Source organism: Eubalaena glacialis, chromosome 13 (genome assembly GCF_028564815.1).
Source record: "Eubalaena glacialis isolate mEubGla1 chromosome 13, mEubGla1.1.hap2.+ XY, whole genome shotgun sequence".
NCBI lineage: Eukaryota > Metazoa > Chordata > Mammalia > Artiodactyla > Balaenidae > Eubalaena > Eubalaena glacialis.
The window spans coordinates 15,584,764-15,604,590 of NC_083728.1; the positions used below are offsets into that span (position 1 = coordinate 15,584,764).

General features: G+C 49.1%; 1 protein-coding gene across 1 annotated transcript; it reads right to left on the bottom strand.

Annotated features, from left to right (window-relative positions):
- Positions 1-614: 614 nt before the first annotated feature.
- On the bottom strand, positions 615-7,027 carry WFDC2 (WAP four-disulfide core domain 2). The gene is made up of 4 exons (XM_061209018.1): positions 6,780-7,027; positions 6,063-6,206; positions 3,128-3,280; positions 615-768 (listed from the first exon to the last, which is right to left on the bottom strand). The coding sequence occupies exons 1-3, from the start codon at positions 6,853-6,855 to the stop codon at positions 3,129-3,131; spliced, it is 372 nt and encodes a 123-aa protein (XP_061065001.1). The 5' UTR covers positions 6,856-7,027; the 3' UTR covers positions 615-768; position 3,128.
- Between the last annotated feature and the right edge of the window lie 12,800 nt (positions 7,028-19,827).

Genomic DNA, 19,827 nt, shown 5'->3' on the forward strand with positions numbered 1-19,827 from the left:
GCAGGTGCAGGAAGAGGGTCAAGGGTGAGAGATGTTTCACTGCGTACTCTTTTTTTACCTTTTGAATATTGATCCATGTGAATATTATTTATATAAAATAACGGTTTGATTTTTAAAAAGCAGCTACAACGAAGGACCCTGGCTTTGCCACCTTCTTTCTGTGTGGCCCCAAGCAAGTAACTTGGTGGAGTCCCAGTCTGTAACACAGGACTGTCATCAACTAATCTGAGCGTTGTTTTGGGGATCCAGAAGATCTCACAAGCGAATCTCCCAGCCCTGTGTCTGGCACACAGTACGTGCTGCTGCTGTTGTCAGAACCCCCAGCAACGAATCCCAGTGACTTTAGAAGGATTCCAGCATCTCTCTGAGCCCCAGTTCTCTCCTCCAAAACCCTGGGAGAATAACCAACAACCGCATAGGGCTGGTGGGCGGATTCACCCAGGGAAGTGCCAGCGCACACAGATGAGCCCTGAGTTTATGTTCATTGTGTCAGAGCTGATCTCAGACTTTGTGCCTGGATGATCTGGTTGCACCCCGCACCCCCATGCCCCCACCTCCACCCAGAGTCGCGGGAGGAATGAGCCAGAATAATAAGAACAGAGGCCACAGCCCCATTGGTGCTGGAAGTGGTCACTTTATTGGTTGGAAAAGAAGCAGCTGTGGCCGCTCAGGAGGGAGCACAGAGGCCAGGAAGGGAGGAGGGCAGCTGGGCTGGAGCCAGACAGGGCCAGGCAGACACTTCCACTCCCCCACTCCTCAGGCTGGTGGCTGGAGGTGGAGGAAGAAAATCACAATAATACCGTCAACAACAGTATCCATGATACTGGACAAGAGTGCCTGCAGCTTAAATTCTGGGCCAAATCTCCCCCTACCCCATCACATCCCCCCCTTAGCTCCCTACCCCCGGCCCCAGGAAAGCCTCACCGTCTTGAGGCCCTGGGACTCTGCCTGCACTTTTCGGAAGGTCCTAGACTCATCTCTTCTGCTTCTGACCATCCCTGGACACACCTGGGTATACCATGGTCCCCACTGACCATTGTGACCTTCCTGAGGGGCCACTGTCATTTATGTCCCTAAGAATCCTTCCACCACTAGGAAGTTCCACCATGCCCCTATTCCTTTGGTTAAGCTGGGTTAGCTGATCAAAAAGATCTTATTTATCCCATTTTGTAAGCAAAATATTTGCAGTTCAGGGAGGTGAAAAAGGCTAGTTAAGTGTCAGAGCTGAAATCTGAACCCAGGTCTTCCTAACTGCAAAGCCAGCCCATGCAGCTGACACTGATGGAGGCAAGAGGCAGAGAGCTCTGGTCCCTGGGGAGACCGTGGTTCTCTCTCAGGCACTGAATTAACAACCCTGGGGCCTTGGGCACGTCCTCCCCTCTCTCTGGGTCTCAGTCTTCACATCTGGGCAATAGGTTTCATCACTGACCTGCCAGTCCCTTGGCTGAGAGCTTATCAAAAGTATTGCACGATCAACAATGAGATTTCAACCAAAGGGCCCTTCCAGGTTCTTGCTTGTCCGGGTCCCTCTGTCTGAAACAGCCTCCCCACTGCTGTACTTCACCAGACTACCGACCTTTCATTCATCCTTCAGGATTGGCTCAGGGTCCCTTCTGGGAAGCCTGCTCCCTCCTTCCCCCACCCCAACCTGGGTGAGGCTTTCCTCTTCTATGTCCCCGTCACACCCAGCCCTTCCCTCCATTGCAGCACTGACTACAGGCACTGGGGGCGTCTGTCCATCTGTCTGCCTCAGCCACTGGGCTGCAAGCTCGGTGAGGAAGGGCAGTGGTCACCTTCCGTCCCAGAACCTGGCACAGAGCTGGTGGCACAGTGCTGGATCCTGCAATGGCCTGACGATGCACGTTCTTGGTTTTGCTTCTCTTTATTTTCTTACACTTGCTTTATGACTTAATATTGTTTTATTTTTAATTATATGTGGGGAAAGAGAGGCTCCACAATCTTTTCCTTCCAGCATCAGAGCCCCTCGAGGTGGCTGAATGTAGCCCTGCCTGCCACAGAGTAAGTGCTAACATACTTGAAAGGGGCATTTGAGAAACTGAACTGAAATTAACTGATCTCCACCAGCTCTGTCCTGAAAAGCCAAGCTTTTTGGCAAGAGTACAGATCAATTCTTCTGCCTCGCACTGGCCTATGCGAAGAGCTTCCTACTTCCCCAACCCATCCAGCCACCGCCCACCCTCCCAGGACACAGCTGCCCCTCCAGCCGCTGACTTATTTACGTGGGTGTTAAGGGGAAAAGGAGTAAATCTTCTCACAGCCCAATTCATCAGCAAACATTGTCCCATCCACCTTTACATAGGTCCCAAACGCAGCCACTTATGTCACCTGGTCCATCATCTCCCACCTGGCCTCTTGCAGGATCCTCCTCGCTGGTTTCCCTGCTTCTGTCACTGCCCCCTAGGGCCTCCACACAGCACCCTCAGCAATCTTTGCATATCTAAGTCAGAGCGTGTCCATCCCCAAGGGCCCGACATCTCTGGGTCAAGACCATGGGTCAAGACCAAAGTCCTTACATGGTCTATCAGGTCCCTCCGCTTACCGCCTGCCTCTCGGACCCTCTCCTTGATCACCAGGCTCCAGCCTTCTGGCTTTTCCTGAAACTCGCCAGGGAGGCTACTGCATTACACCTGCTGCCCCCTCGGCCTGTAACATTCTCCCTGATATGCTCGCGGCCCCCTCCATCATTTCCATCAAGTCTGTTCATATGCTGCCTTCTGGGAGGTCCCATGAAAAAATTGCAGTACTGCTCCCTGCCGCCCCCCATCCCCACTCCTTATCACCACTCTGTTTTCTTTTTCTCCAGGCCACTTATTTCCTGCTAACATTTCACAGAGTATACTTGCATATTTATTTTATTTATCATTCACTAGCGTATAAAACCATCAGAGAGAAATTTGTGTCCTATTTGTGCACACATGGAGCATCTCCAGCACCTAGAGCAGTGCTTGGCACGTGATGGACGCTCAGTGAATCTGTTGAGTGGATGAAAGTAAATCAAAGGACAGAGAAGGGAACAGCAGTGTGTTAGCTCAGGTTCTCCTTTTCAACCTCCTGCAGGTGTCATCACATCTGGGCATCAATGCACCCCTCCCCCCAGGCCACCTACCTCAGAAGACAGGTGTGACACAGGACACCTTCCCGCAACCATTGTGGCAGCATTTCAACAGACCAGGACACTGGCTGTCCACCTGGCACTGGTCCAGGCAGAGGCCGAGCTGGGGGAAGGCGATGTCCACCTGAGGGCAGGAACCCTTCTTTTCTGGGTGGAAAAAGGGGTGGGGGGGTGGGCAGAGGGGAAGCAGGGAGCTGAACACGGCTCCACAGCACGACCACCCACCTGGATTCACAAACAAGAGAGCTGCCTGCCTAAGTGGATCTTGGGGGCTGGAGTGGATCTCAGGGGACCTTGGGAGATCACCTGCAACCTCCCTTCCTTCAGCTCTCTCCCTGAGTGGTTTGGGATCATAGGGCCCTAGTTTGAGTCCCAGATCTGCCTTTTCCTAACTTTGTGACCTGGGGCCAGAGATCTCCCAGAGCCCCGTGTCTTCAGGTGTCACATGAGATCCGTGCTGCCCACGTCGTGGGGCTGCTGTGGAAGCAGTGGAGGCAACAGACATAAATTCCTTCTCCCTGCACAGCCAAAGTCCTTGTAATAAGAATAATAATGAGTAAGGACAGCAGTTAACACTTAGCTGCTTCTGTGTGCCAGGCATTATCCTAAGCATTTGACGTATATTAACTCATCTAATTCTCACAATAATCCTAAAACAGGGTGCGAGGAACTGTTACTATTTCCTCATGTTGCAGATGAGGAAACTGAGGTACCAAGAAGTTAACTAACTTGCCTAAGGTCATACAGGGTAGAGACAGGATTTGAACCCAGGAATCTGGCTTCAGGTCTGTGTACCATGCACTCTGCTGCTTTGTAAGCTGTAAAGTGCAGTGCACGTGTGAGGGATTACACACCCACAATCTCTTCACTCACTCCCATCTATTCACTCCCAGTTACCACCAACTAGCACCAAGGCTCCCATACAACCTCACTCATCCACACCCAGACAAGCGTTCTTCCACTAACACACACACACACAGATAACACCACAGAGATGTGCTGATTACAAAGCCCTTAGTGTAAATTCATTTTCTCCTTTAAACCTCCACATCAACTCTCTCTTCTGTAGGGGATATTTCTACCCTGCTCCTACTACAGAGGAGGAAAATTAGACCCAGAGATGTGAAGGCATCACCCAACAGCACACTGCTGATCATAAGTAAAACCAAGACCTGAGCCCAACCTTCCAATGTCCACACACACACACACACACACACACACACACCCTGGGCTCCACTTCCAGGGTCAAGGAGAAGGGAGCTGGCTCAATGCCCAGAAGCCCCAGGAGCAAGCCCAGCCAAATGTCAAAGGGGCACACAGCTGGGTGATGAGCTGCAGGGGACGGGAGGGGCTGCCTTCCTGGCACAAAGTCACCCTTTCCCTTGAGAAGGGCAGGAGCTCTCAGTACCGAGCTGCCCCCGGACAGAAGGGCATCGGGAGCGGGATACTCACAAAACAAGCCACTGTGTGTGAAGGGTCTACTCTCTCCTGAGACATTTCACATGTATGATTTCATTTAGCCTCATGTCGACCCTACAACATCTGGGATTCTCATCCCATTTTGCCAGCGAGAAAGCAGAGGCTCAGAGAGGTGAAGCGACTTGCTCAGGACCCACAACCAGCTGATGGCACAACTGGGATTCTAGCTCAGGAGGCCCTCTGGTCCTGCCCCTCTTGCTGCCTCAGTCTGTCCATCTGAGACCAGGGAGCAGCAGAGACCCCCCTAACGGCAGAGACTCCTCTTTTCTCCCCCCTCCTCTCTCAGCTGCCTGTCTGCCATCCTCCTTTCTCTCCCAGTGTCCTCCTCTCCTTCCGGTCCTCCTCCCTCTGGTCCAGATTAGAGGCCCCTAGACCCAGAAGCCCCCTGATGGGCCTGTCCTCCCTCCACCTCCCACCTCCCTGCTCACGAGTGACTGAATCTCCAATTACAAACCTTCCCGGCCCCTGTGGGCAACTTCAGAGAAATCACAAGGTGGGAGCATCACAGAGGTTTTTTTTCTGGATAAAGACAAGTGATCCCAGCACCTTGGGATCCAAGTCATAACCCTTCTTCTAGTCCTCAGTCTTTCCCTCTGAAAAATGAGAAGCTTGGATTCCACAGCTTCCTGCTCTGATAGGAGCCCCCATGGCCTGCTGGACAGTCTTGAGCTCCAGCAAGTACTTTTTATGACAGGCCAGCTTCACACACTTTCTCTCTCTCACTCAATACTTAGAGTGGAAGAGAGTGTTTTAAAGATGAAGAAGTGGGAGGGGTGCTCTGGGAGGGGTCCTGACATTCTTCAAACCACTCAGGCAGAAAGGAAGCCCCTGTGTTATGACTCCTGCCCAGCCAGAGATGGCAATGTGACCTTGGACAAGAACCCTTCTCTCTTGTGTAGCCCACATCCACATCTTTAAGATGGGCTGGGTGCTCTCCTAAACCTGGAAAGTCTCCATCTGGACAGAGGAATTCGGGGAGTCCTGCCAGCAGGCGTCCCAAGTCCTTCCTCCTGGGTTGGGGGGGCCCCAGGGTAGGGACTCTGATAGGGAGAAGCGCCCCAGACCTTGGGGCCCAGCCCATCGGGCAGCCCTGGGCTTCCCCGCGGCTAAACCCAGCCAGGAGGAAAATCCGACCCAGCTCCCCTGATCTCAGAGAACAATGTTCCGGAACAACGGCCCCCGCGGTGCGTCCCGGAAGTCCGTCATGCCCCAGAGCATTGAATCCGGCTAGAAGTGGGGGACCTCCCTTCCCCCTGGCTGCACTTCAGCGACGCCTAGGTCTCACCCGAGCCACGGGAAGGAGAGCACGGGCTGATCTGGTTCCATCCGCCTCGACCTGGTCGGGGACCCCTAAGTCGGTCGCGCCCCAGATTCCGGAACAGAACAGGGCACTCCCTCCTCCTCCCAACCCGCTGCCCCGCCCCGCCCCGCGTGGGTCCCCCGGGGTTACCATTGGGCATCTGGCAGACAGTGGCGCAGCCGGCCCGGCAGCACTTGAGATTGTCCGCGCATTCCCCATCCGAGAGGCACTCCTGCGTGCAATTCAGGTCCATCTCCAGCGCGGGGCACACGCCTGATTTCTCTGCTCCTGTGCCTGGGAGGCGGACGCGCAGTGGGGGACTCAGTCCCGCTCTCAGAGGATGCCCGCCTCCCGTCTGACGGCCCCAAATCTCAGTCTCCCGGAAATTCTGAGTCTCAGTCCCTGCTCCCCACACCCCACTGCAGCCTCGAGAGAGCCCCACCTCCAGGGCCGGGGTCCCCGATACCTGGGACGACAGGAGTGACCAAACTCTTGGCCTCCGAGCCCTCAATTCTTAGGGGACCCCCGCACAACTAAGCGTCTAGGAGCTTCCCATGTCCAGGCAGAGGGTCCCCGCCTCCGGCCACTGAGTCTCCACTGTCATCGAAGAGTCTCCCCATCTCCCCCCGCGCATATGTCAGCCTTCAGTGTCTCCCCACCTCCAGCACATTGGACCCCACATCTAAAGCTCCAAGGGTCACCACTTTTAGGCACCAGGGATCCCCGCATTTTAGTCTCCATGGGACTCCCCACTTCCACCCCTGGAATCCTCACTTCTCTGTCCTCAGGCTAGGCTTCTGCCGGGCTCCTTCCCGGCGCTCCTGGTTCGGCCCCTTTGGGCGCCAGGCCTCTCCCCGCCCCACTCACCTGTGACCGGGGGGAGGCCCAGCATCAGGCCAAGGAGGAGGGCAGCGACGAGCAGACCGAGGCGGCAGCTAGGCATGGTGCTTGCCTGGGCGGGAGTGAGGCGCCGCCCGGAAGGGGGGATTTAACCGCTCTCCTGGGGGGCGTGGGGTAGGGGCGGGGCCGAAGCCGTGCGGATAGAGGGCTCAGCGGACAAGGCAGGCGGGCCGGCTGCAGCCTCTTGCCATTTCACAATGCCCCAGGATCAGGTGTCACTCTGGCCCCAGTGGGAACCAGGAACCTAAGCTGCTTCCAGGCCGGTGCAGCTCGACCAGCTGCAGCTGGACCCTTGTCCACTCCTCCTTCCCCACCTCCCTCCTGGGGCCCGTGGGCAGGGCAGCAGGAGGCCGAAGGCTAGATCCAGGACTCCGGGGTTCCCATTCCCGGTAATGCCTGCTGCCGGTAAAGGAGGGGGAAAGGGCAGGACCCACAGGGAGGAAGGAGCCTGCGGATCAAGTGGTTGGATTCGGGGTCAGCAGGTCAGAGTGCAGATTGCTCTTTAGAGATTCATGGTGGAGCTGCTGTGTAGGGATACAGAGCACATAGTAGGAGCTGCAGGAAAAATTATTCATGAATGAACCGACTGGACACAAGAAACTGAGGCCAAAGAAGGTGAAACACCTATTAACATCTAGAGCCATTTCATGTGTGTTTCTCCCTCCCTCTCTTTTCCACACCGACACTCTCTCAGGGCTCACTGTGTGCAGCTCTGTGTTCAATGTCTCACGGAGTCATGGCTCTTCCCAGACACCTGTGAACAGACGGATATTGTTGTCATCAGCTGTGCCTGACGGATGGGCTGGATGTGCAGAGGGGGTACCCTCCCACCCAAGGTCCCATGAGAAGCTGTAGAGACAAGGTTTGATCCCAAGTCTCCATCCCTCCAAGCCCTCATTTTTTCCATTCCATCATAAGTGTACGTTCTTCGTGACACATCTAGGGCACACAGTTGGTGTAGAGAAAGTCATTAAAGGAGCCTTCGGCCCTGGCCTTGGGGTGACAGGGTCTGGGTTTGACTCCCACCCACTTCCACCATCTGCCAGCTGAGGGACCTTGAATGAATCACTTCCCTGTTCTGAGCTGCCACATTGTCATCTCCAAAGATCTGTGAGTGGTCCAAAGATGGTGTCTCCTGTTAGAAAGGAGACTGCTGAGTATACACCAAGCTTTAACATGCAGGCTGATAAATGCCAAAACACAGTTACCCAGCAAGAAGTACCTTCAAACATCCTTCCTGATCCAAAATCTGAGGTCAGTAAGCTCCAGGAGGTCTTTGCTGCTGGAGGGCAGAAGGGGTCGGGGGCAGTGACCAGTGGGATGACAGGTGAGTAGGAGCTGGTGACAGAAGTACATCCAGCCACTGTCCCCACAGATGGGTCCCAGGGGAAAGAGGCTGAGAATGCCTCCCCAGTTCCCATGTTCAGCCTGGGGACTGGAGACAGGTCCTGGTTGAGAGGGGCCAGGGCTGTTTACTCTGGGCACAGGGAACAGTCAACAGCCATGACGCAGGAGCCAGGTAGGGGCGCAGCCCAGGGCAGCTCCTGGAACTCAATCTAGGGCAGCAGAGGACACTTTGACGAGCAAATGGTCTTAGCCTGTGGACCCAGCTGCCTACTGGACCTTCAGCCTCAGGCACTGCTCGCCACAGCCTTCTTCTGGCACCTAGCCAGCTCCCCAAGCCAGGAAACTACCCGACCTCACCCCTCCCCAGCCCTCTTGGGCTTTCCTGGAGATTGACTCTCTCTGACAGAAATGGGGATTAGTCTGAGGCCAAGAGGATGGGGCGGGGCACACGGATGGAGGATAAAGTTTCATAGGCCAATGATGTTTAGAAAGTTTCATAGGCCAATGATGTTTAGCTTTTGTGATGCTAGGCTGTGCGCTAGGTATATTCATATAGTTTGCTTCTACATAAAATGTAAAAAGGGCAGAGGCTTTAAAACCAAATACATTCAGATCCAAATCAGGGGTTGGCTACTTCCTGGCTATGTGACCTATAACAGCACCTCACATTTTGGACCTACATCTTCTTCTTCCTTAAAAGGGGTATCATGAGGGAATTCCCTGGAGGTCCAGTTGTTAGGACCTCCGTGCTTTCACTGCTGAGGGCCCAGGTTCAATCCCTAGTCAGGGAACTAAGATCCTACAAGCTGCGCAGCGAGGCCAGAAAAAGGGGCGGGGAGGAGTATCATGAGAAGTGTTTTGTAGGGTTATTTTAAGGTTTAAAGGGAAAAACATAAACCGGAGGTTGCAAACCTGGCTAGAATATTGTATTGTTAGCCCACACAGTACATTTTTAAAGTTTGAATTAGTTGCTAAATTTAAGAGTGGGGGATTTCACATGAAAGTAAAACTCTAGCATCTTTCAGAGAAAAGAAACGATCTGGGAACACCGTCTTGCAACATTCCATGGCAACCGTCTCCTAGAACAGTGGGCCTCAAACCTGAGCAAGCATCAGAATCACTTAGACGACTTGTTCAAACACAGCTTTGAGAGCTCTACCTCCAGAGTTTTGATTCAGTAGGAGGGGGGAGGAGCGTGAGAATCTGCAACTAACAGGTTTCCAGGGCTGCTGTTGCTGCTGCTGAAGGGACCACGCTTTGAAAACCATGAATAAGCTAAGCAGAGCTGCTCTCTTGTTATGAGAGAAGCGATCTCTCCAGTTTCCATAATCCCCACCATCCCCACCATTGTCTCCCCTGTCCCCACTCCCACTCCAAATACTTCCATCCACATCACTCGCCTGGCCTGGAAGGGATTTAAAATTGTGACCTCTCGGGTGGGCTCACAGTAGGTGTTCAGTAAAAGGTAACTTGTTTTTATTTAACAATCTTATAACAATCTTAATAATTAGGTATTATTCTCATTTTACAGGTGAGGAAACTGAAGTGCAGCTAAGGGAAAGTGACTTGCTGAAGGAAACAGCAGTAAATCAGAAGGAAGACGCTTGCAAAGCCTTTTAGTTGTGTGGCTGCAGTTATTTCAATGTTACACACACACACACACACACACACACACACACAACTCTATCTGAGGTTAGCATAGATGATGCATCAAAAAATTTGAACGTGACTTCATGAGTGTAAAATCATATTTATCAAGGAAGAAAGGAAAGAAGAAAAGGTTGAAACAGGAGGTGATATGAGTCAGCTGCAGACATGCCTGCTCTTAGATGACTGTAAACAAGTGAACATTGAAGATTTGAGAAATTCCCAGGAACGAACAGGGTGTCTTTAACCATACAATGGGGCTTTGTCCTCTTGGACTGTTGGACCCATTCAAACTTCCTTCACTCCAAGGAAACCTCTCTCTCTGAGTGTATTGGCTATTTTGTTGTTTTGTCAGCTAGCATTCTTTTGTCCTTTTTCTCATAACAGTAGCCTGATTTTGATTTGGGAAATGACTCTTCCTCCACCCATGACAGGTGGGGTTGGAGGGGACTGCCATTCAGAGTTCCTGCCCTACCCCCAGACCAAGAGTGGCCAATCAGATGCTCTCCCTGGAATTTTAATCTTGACCAATGAGTGACAAAAGTTCTGAAAATGTATGGCACTCATTCAAAAGTGGCCTGAGAAGACCTTGGTTCTGTCTTGTTTACCATCCTTTCCAAACATGGTTCTTTTAGCATTACCTTCAGTTTCGTGAGCTAAACTAAATCCGCGCTATAGGTCGCCAACAGAAGATTCCAGTGGGATGTAACTTAAGGGTACAGTTAGGAAGGGAGAATGCTTTCCTACACACCTTTTCTGGAAATGGCAGTTCATTTCCAGTCTCAGTGTGAAGAGATTCTTCTCCTTCTTTGGAAATATTTTTCCAGTGTGATTTATATTCAAGGTTTGTTATCCCTTCCTGTCCTTTCAGCATGTGAGGGTATATGAGTGAATATATTTTCTAAACTGAAAAGCACTAGACAAATGGAAGGACCCTTTATTTTATTTTATTTTTAATATTTATTATTTTATTTTAATTTTTTTTTGGCTGTGTCAGGACTTAGTTGCAGCATGCGGGCTCCTTGTTGAGGCACACGGGCTTCTCTCTAGTTGTGGCGTGCGGGCACAGTAGTTGCAGCGTGCGGGCACCAGAGCACATAGGCTCTGTAGTTGTGGCACATGGGTTCTCTAGTTGTGGCCCACGTGCTCAGTAGTTGCGGCACATGGGCTTAGTTGCCCCACGGCATGTGGGATCTTAGTTCCCCAACCAGGGATTAAACCCACATCCCCTGCATTGGAAGGTGGATTCTTAGCCACTGGACCACCAGGGAAGTCCCAGAAGGACACTTTATGATCACTTGCTGAGACAGACACTCTTCTTTCTGCATCCCTCATCCAAGAAAGAATTTTAAGGAGAACTTAATTAACACATCACTTTAATGAAGATTTATAGCTTCCCTTGCTGCTACCAATGAAAGAAGATGCCTTCAACAACTAGTATTAAGTTTATATAACTAAAGCATTTGTATAGCATATTGATCTAATTTTAAGTCTGGTTCAAAATTGGCATATGTGCTCCTCTCATTAAATAAGATAAGCCTCAAAGCTCTTGCATATCTCTTTGTTTTTTCATTCTCAACTTTAGCCCATCTTTCCCCCGTGGTTTTTCAGAATCGTTTCCATTCTATGGAAATCTCCAGAACCACACTTGGCTTCTACCTTAGCCAATGACCTGATCTCCTTCAGTCCCTTCCATGGAAATTTCTTCCAAATTCGATCCTTGTCAGTGAGTATATTTCTGAGGGAACCTTGTGACGAGGAGAATCCCTTCTTTTCCAAGGCTGACTCTTCTACCAGGGGTTCCATTCCTTCCCATACTCCCTGTCTTCTCATTCCCCTTCATCGTCATGTGTTCCCTCTCCATGGGATGGAAGTCTCCGTTATCTCTAAGGAAGAAATAAAAATAAACCGGAAACAAACAAACAAACAATCAAAAAAAGGAAGGGAGAATGGGTGACCACTACATCCCCACACTGTTCTCACAAATTCCTTCTCTGCCTCCAATAGCCAGACTCAGTTTCTGTTGCTCACAACCAGCGAGATCTGATGCCTTTACCAGGGTCACCTTCAAATTCCTCATTTCCAACTCCAATGGCCTTATCGCAGCCCTCATCCTCCTCTAACTCACAGGTAAGGTCCTCATGGCATAAATCCAAATCAAATTCTTTATACAAAAAATTTTTTTCTGCATCATCTAACTATAAAAACTATGAACAGCAGAGCTTTCCTATTTGAGTACTTTGAGTCCCACCTCTTGAATCACCAGGGCCTTAGAGGACACAGCTTTCAAACCTCTTTTAGAGGACAGTCTTTGAAGTCAGAGAGTCTTGGGTTCAAATCCCACTCCTGCCAGTATTGGTTATGTGATCTTGGAGGAGAGGTTAATCCCAGATCTATCATTTCCCAGCTCTGTGACCTTGGCAAAGTCATTTAACCCTTCCAAGCTTCAGTTTCTTCATTTATAACACGAAATAGTACTTCTAGCCTCATAAGGTCAACATGAACTAAGATAATTTTTTTAAAAAGCAACCAAGATAGCACCAACACATGATCAATAGCTGTTTTCAAAATGCCCCGTAGATGCTCTGAGCTCTGTCTACCTGGCCCTGCTTCATCCTGGTGGCTGCAAGGATGTCATCTACCTTCATGCTCTGACAGCTCAGGTTCTGGACCAAAGACACTTTGTGCCTGCACTCCCAGCAGTTCAGGGTGCCTGAAAGTATTTTGTCTTTGCCTGGGAAAGTCAGGCATTATGGTTTCTCTGCCTGGTCTCCACGGGGAGAGAAACTGTAACAGACTCTCCCAGGTATCTACCCAACGGCCTTTCCTCTTTCTTCCTTCCTAAGAAAGAAAGCTCGATGTTGTGTGTGGCAACAAATTCTCTCCTAAAAATAGCCATTAAATATATATGTGAGAAATCTGTCAGTATAAGGCTATCTATGTGCTCTTAGGATGGAGAGCAATAATAAATATTTAGCACTTTAAGAGTAAACAAAGTAAGAATCAAACATGAAATTCTAGGAAACTGACAAATGATTCCAATGAAATCTGATAATGAGTAATAAAGAGCATATGCTAAAACACAGAGTTAAAAGAAACATATAATCCATGATGTAAAGTAGTTGAAAGAAAGAAAAAAAGAGAAATGAAGGAAAGAAAGAAAAAAAGAGAAATGAAGGAAAGAAAGAAAAAAAGAGAAATGAAGGAAAGAAAGAAAAAAAGAGAAATGAAGGAAAGAAAGAACCTCCCTCTTTCTCCCTTCAACATCCCTTCCCAGGGTTTATCTAATCTCATCCTCCATATAGTCATGAGCGGTGGGCAGAGTAGACTTCATCATGCCCACTTTATAGAGGAGAAAACGGAGGCTGAATTGGCATCCCGAGTCCAGGGAGCACAATACAGGACAGGCAGGGGCAAAGTGCACACACAGCCAGTATGTACTCCAAGAATTAGTGTGGAATGCTTCGTAGAATTGTGTAAGGAAGGAGCATCCATGTAAACCAGATTTTTACAGTGGTTGTTATTCATCTGCATTATTACACAGTACCAGGCACCAGCCTCCCTTGTAAATGGACCCACCTCCAGGGTCGACCCACCTCCAGGGTCGACCCACCTCCAGGGTCACATGGGGAGGCAAGAGCAGAGCTGTATTCTCCCTATTATTATTATTCTGCACACTCCCTGGTTACATCATCCACTCTTCTTATACCATTTTCCATTAGGTGAATAATCTCAGATCTCCATCTCCAACATGGACCTCTCTCCATTCTTAGTGTGTTACATTCTCTCCTGTTGGCCAGTGGCCTTTTAAAAATTAAATCAGATCATGATATTCCCCTGCTCCAAGTCCTCTAGAGGATTCCCACTGCACCTGGAATCACAATCTAGATGCCCTACAATGGCCTGTGAACAAATCCCTGCCTACTTCCCTCATACTTTCTCCTACTGCACAGGCCTTTCTGTTCCCCACCTCATCGAGCTTGTTCCTACCCTGGTGCCTTTGCACTCACTCTTCTTTCTGCATCCCCTGGCCACTCACATGGCTCCTTCCCTCCCTCCATTCACAACCACCTGCCTTAAGTAGCCCTGCTTTGCTTCGCCCTGGACTCTGCATGATTTTCTGCGTAGCAGTGATTTCTATGTGAAACGTGTCTTGTTCATCACCATTGAGTGTGTATCCACCATCTACAATGTCAGTTCCCACAGAGCGGGGAGCTGTGTGTTCACCGCTGTGACCCAAAGCCTAGGACAGTGCCTGTCACACACGGCAGGCACTCAAATAGGACATGGTTACTCAGTCCTTCCTGGGTGCAGGCACTATTCTAAAGTCTTTACATGGAGTCACCCCCTTGGTCCTTACTACTGACCAAAGAGGTAGGTGCCGTTATTACGACTCTCATTGTGCAGAGGACTCAGACGATGACAGAAGTGAGGTGACTTGGCCACATGGCTAGGAAGTTGGCAGAGCCAGAGTTTGAAGCCACGAAGTCTGGTCTGAGCTTTCGATCACCACATATTCTATCCCTAATCAGGGTTTCCTTAATGTGTGCCTGGATAAGTCAATGTCTACTCAACATTCTTCCCATAAATGTTCTACAGGCACCATGGACTCAGTGATGACCAAACTGAACTCTTCGTCCTTCCCACAAGGATTTGCTTCGCCTCACTTCTCCCAGGAAGCTGCCTGCTGTCTGTGCTTCTTCCCTTTCCTCACCCCCGGGAACAATCTCATAGCAAAGCCTGTTGGTTGTTCCTCCTCACTGTCTCTTCTGCAGCCTCTGCCCTCTGCTGAGTCCAGGCCACTCCTGTCTCCCCTCTGGACACTTGTCACTGAAACAGGAGGAAAGGGGGCTGGGTACAACCTTTAAAAGAATGACATAGTCATAGGACATGACAAAAACTGGTTAGACCCGACTAGGTCCAAGATGGCAGAAGATTTGACTTCCGGTAGACCTTGAGCCTCATTATACGCTCATTGTAATACATTAGCATTTGCCAAATGACACACCCACCAGCTCCATGACAGTTCCAAGGCCGACCATCAAAGGTCAAAAAGTGGGCGGTGGCCCAATTCCTGGAAATCTCTGCCCCTTCCCCCAAATAGTTGGAATAATCCTCCCACTTTGAAATTACCCAGCCCATAAAAACTAACCACCCCATATTTCGGGGCCTTTTGCCTCCTGAGATGACCCACACTCTGTCTGTAGAGTGTGTTTCTCCCAAGGCCGTTCTCGCATTTTGAAATAGACCGCATTCTGTCTATGGAATGTGTGTCTCTCTAAATAAATCCATTTCTTATCTATCACTTTGTCTCTCACTGAATTCTTTCTCTGATGAGACTTAAAGAAACTGAGCTTCATTAAGTCCTGAGACCAGGTGTGTGATTTCAATTAAAAGACCATGGGTTCAAGTCCCAATCTGGGTCACACGGTTTCATCACGACCCCACTGCCTCGGCCCCGCCCCTCCTCTCCCTCCTCCACCAGGGTCTCCTAAGATGTCCAGGTCCTTCCTGTGGCCTCGGGTAAAGCCCAAAACTCTTAGCTCATCTCACAAGGCTCCTCAGGTCTGGTCCTTCAAGTCTACACCCAGTGCCATCTCGTCCCATCCTCCCACACATTCTCACACACCTTCTCCTCCTCCTCATTCATCTCTTGCTTTTCCATGTGCTGAGAACACTTTCCCTACCTTCCTTTCAGGACTCTTGCTCATCCCTCAGGTCTCAGCTGAAAGTTCACTTCCTCAGGGCGCCCCTCCATTCTACTCCCACCACCTCCACGCTTGTCCAGTCCCCTGCTAACCCTCCCTTCACACCCCGTGCAGTGCATCACATTCCTTAGTAATCACTTGTTCAATATCTCACATAATTTCCTGCTAGAAAATAGGCTATAAGAGAGCAGAGACTGTGTCTGTCCTGTGTACTTTAGTAGCTCAGTAAATATTTTCTAGTAATTATTCATATTAACTGATGATTTATAAACCCACTTTGTGTACACACACACACACACACACACACACACACGCACACACACAGATTCTTTTAAAAACCAGGTACCGGGACGTCCCTGGCGGTCCAGTGGTTAACATCCATGCTTCTAGTGCAGGGGATGTGGATTCGATCCCTGGTCAGGGAACTAAGATCCCACATGCCATCCTGCATGGCCTAAATAAACAAACAAATAAATAAATTTTTAAAAACCAGGTACCAAAAGAGTGGGGAGGGTTTGTTGGGATTCAGGAAGAGGCCACTGGGGGCAGATGGTGCCTTCCTTAAAGAGTGGTTCCTAATGGCTGGTTCCTTGGGGCTTTAATCCCAAGGAGAACCAGCAGAAGCCCCCAAGTTTCCCCTACATTTCTGAGAGACCAGAGGGTCATATAAAGGGCTGGGTGGGGTGGGCATGAGGCTGGATCTGGGTGACGCCTATCACTGAAGCAAGAGGGATTTAGATTAAGTGGGAGGAAGAATGGGACAAATTTGGAAGAGGTCTTTGACGTTCCTTGGACAATGGGGGATATTCCTGAGGACGGACTTCTAGAGGATGACACTACCCAAAAAAATGGTTTTTGTTCCTTTCTTTAATGCAGCTGACAGCACATTTAAAAAGCAGTCAGGAGCCAAGAAAACTAAAACTCTATGTATTTCTATACAATTCGCTTTGGTCTGTGGTATTCAAAGCACTTCAGCATCATAATCAACGTAGCTCTTAAAAATACCCAAAGGAGTGAATTTCTTAAGGCAGATACCATAACCCTATTTTGCAAAGAAACTGTGGCTCAGAGAGGTGAAGGGACTTGCCCAAGGTCACACAGCGACATTCAGAACGACTGAAGCCAATCACTATTTAGAACGAAGTACTTTTCCATTACACTGCAATTAATTAATATTTATTAATTATAATTAAACAACTTATTTTTAATAGTATTTTTATTACCCTTATCAGAGCTGCCATTCATTGAAGCATTACTCTGCCAGGCACTTACACAAGCATTCTACTAATATTATATCCTTAATTCTCACCATAATTCTATGAGAAGTTTTGAGAAAGAGAAAAGCAGCCCCTGAAATCTGGAAGCCCACTTGGCACTCACAGTTGGCCTTACGTTCCCTTGCTGAACATAGGTATTTCACAGAATATCAACATCAGGCAAGGCCATTCTGTGTCAGTGATGGATCAAGACAAAGATAGGATACTCTGTAATCATGTTTGAATACAGAAAAAATGAACTAAATTATACAAGTCACCAAAAGACCAAGCATCCCCTATCCTGCCTAATATAAGTGACTGCTGCTTCTTTACCCAATACAGCTCTAACCTCTATCTAGTTCTCCCTTCTTAGATTAAGATACCAATTCATAGAACTGCCCCACTTCCTGACAGCATCCATTCAGAGCAAAGCCATCTTCCCGAAACCCTCCCTAAAATCACCTAACACAAGCCCACATCCTGTAAGTCCTTTCTAACATCCTCGTAGTGAGAGCCATATGGTTCCCCAAGGTGGGGGAGTTCTCCCTTGCTGCAGTGAGTAATAAACCCAACTTGTTCAGCTAGGAACGGAGGTGTTTCTAGTGGTCTGTTGTTGGAAACATTAACAAGTATAAGCATTATCCTTATTTGATATTTAAAGAAAGTAAAACTCGGAGATGTTGAGAAATTGTCCCAAGACCATCAGGTAGTAAGTAACAGAATCAGTTCTGCCTTCTTATTTAACTACCTCTGCTGTTTAGGGTCTCTATGCCTCAATTTCCTCATCTGAGGCAGTGAGGCAGTTAGGCTCTGCTCTTCAAAGGCCCATCCATCCCATATCTTCCTAGAGGCAGGGGCATGAAAACACTGTCAAAGTGGCTCTACCTGGGACAGCTGGGACCTCCTTTTGACTGGGGACCCAGTGGATTCTGAACAAGTCATTCCCACAATGCCTGGCAGCTGAGAAGGTCTAATAATGAACTTGAAGTGCGGTGCATCCTGGGAAATACCTCCATAAGCCTTGGATTCCTGCCCCCCCTACATCCTACCCCCTCCTCTCAGCCACCCTCATTCACTTGTTCATATTTTCATATTATCGGATTATCACTGCTCTTGACTTACTGGGAAAAGCAAGAGAGGAGGGTGACTTAACCCTACTGACCATCCTCTTATCCTTACACCAACTTCTCTCCTCCAGCCCGGTGAAGGGGCACCTCCTGAGGGTGGCTAACATCCTATCAGCCTCTGCGTCAATTGTAGGGAGCTGAACCAAAAGGATTTCCACAACTTTGAGGCCTGAGAATCTGAAAGCTGCTAGAGGGGACTTAGCAAATGTTGCAAAAGAAGCTAAAAGACACTTTGTGGGAGAGGGGGTGGGGGGGTACTTCCCTGACAGCCATCTCCCAATATCTGTAGGACTGTCTCAGGACAAAGACAGCAGAATAGGTCAGTAGGTTTCTTGGGAGCAGAGTCAGGACCAATGTGAATGTCAGGGCCAGATGGGAGGGGGACTCATTTGTTCAATGGGACAAAAGAGTTTCTACTGATGAATGCTGCCAGCTGGCATGTGCTGTCCAAGGAAGTGAGCTCTCCATAGGAGGAGGTATAAAAGCTGAGGCTGGTTGAGTATTTACCAGCTAAATGTTCTAGCATTTAATTATTCAGAAGCCTTCCCCAATTTTGCTTCCACCACCAATCCCTCCTTCATTCCAACATCCACTCACCTATGTCACTCGCCTCTGATGGGTCTCTTTCTTCGGGACGATAAAGGCGGCTGCCTCACTCCCTTCAGGAGCTGGGACTCGCAGAAGGGACCAGGAGACTCGAGCTTTAGGACAAGGGCTCTCATGCAAATGAGGTGCTTCCCTCATGTCTCCTGGGTATCTCCTCTTCCTCTGCTCTCTAGCGAGGGGACTCCCAGGTCCGTCTATGTTCAGTGTTGAGTGAACTTCGACGAACACTTTGGGGTCTCCTCATTATGCTCAACAGCAACTTGGAAACCAGTACAGACTCCAGTCTGGGAAATGGATGAAAGTAGAATCTTTGTTCTCATCTCTGCCTCTTTGTCTTACCCCAGAGTTCATGTTTCTCCTCTTGTCTCTACCTGATAGAATCCAATTCACCCTTCCAAACTCAGCTCAAACCTTGCCTCTTCTGGGAGGCTGGCCTTGACCTCTCAGGTGACAGCCAGGGACTCCACCTTGGCTTCCACAGCATGTATGTTTCTGAAACTCTATGTCTGCCTTCTAGGCTGGGCAGGGAGCCCTTTGCAGGTCAAGACTGTCCTGGTCCAGAGATGCTCTAAGTGGGGTGCACTGGGAGACAGGAGAAAACATCTACAAATTTCTGCTTATTTCTCTCTAGCCTACCCTTTATTAAAATTTATATTATTGGGACTTCCCTGATGGTCCAGTGGTTAGGACTCCGCACTTCCACTTCCAGGGGCATGGGTTCGATCCCTGGTTGGGGAACTAAGATTCCACATGCCGTGTGGTGTGGCCAAAAAAAAAAAAAAAAATCTATATTGTTGAATACTTCATGTGTACATACTAGTGCAACAGGGTGCATATAATTATAATATAGAGATGGGATTTGCACACTCAGAATATTTACTGATGTGGGTGTGAGTAATCACATAGATTTGGAAGCTACTCACAGAGATTTGGTCATTACTGTTTCCCTGGTTCCTATCACAAAACAGACACTAAATATCAGTACATGTTAGAGTGATGAATGAACGAAGGAATGAGCGATATTGCCTGGGTTTAGTCTCTTATAATGTCTCATAGTTGTTAGCTGGGTGACACTGGGCAAGATACTTCCCTTTCTTAGGCCCTAAATTCCTCACCTATGAAATAAGGACTTTGGATCAGTCTCTGTGCCACATGCCTTCCAGCATTAATTCTTCTAGGTGAGGTTGGAGTCACTCCTCCAGTGGAGGACAGCATAGTTTAGTCAGTAATTATCCTAGCAAGTGTTTAAATTGCACTAATTACATGCCAGGCTCTCTGGTCTAAGGGCTCAGCATGTCCTAATTCATTTGTCCTCACAACAACC

Bases quoted from the DNA above. Each gene is read 5' to 3' on its own strand.
- WFDC2 (XM_061209018.1), bottom strand. From the start codon at position 6,855: ATGCCTAGCTGCCGCCTCGGTCTGCTCGTCGCTGCCCTCCTCCTTGGC. The intron at 6,207-6,779 runs GTGAGTGGGGCG...TCCGCCTCCCAG, and splicing joins GGGCCTCCCCCCGGTCACAG to GCACAGGAGCAGAGAAATCA. The intron at 3,281-6,062 runs GTAACCCCGGGG...TTTTCCACCCAG, and splicing joins TGTCTGCCAGATGCCCAATG to AAAAGAAGGGTTCCTGCCCT.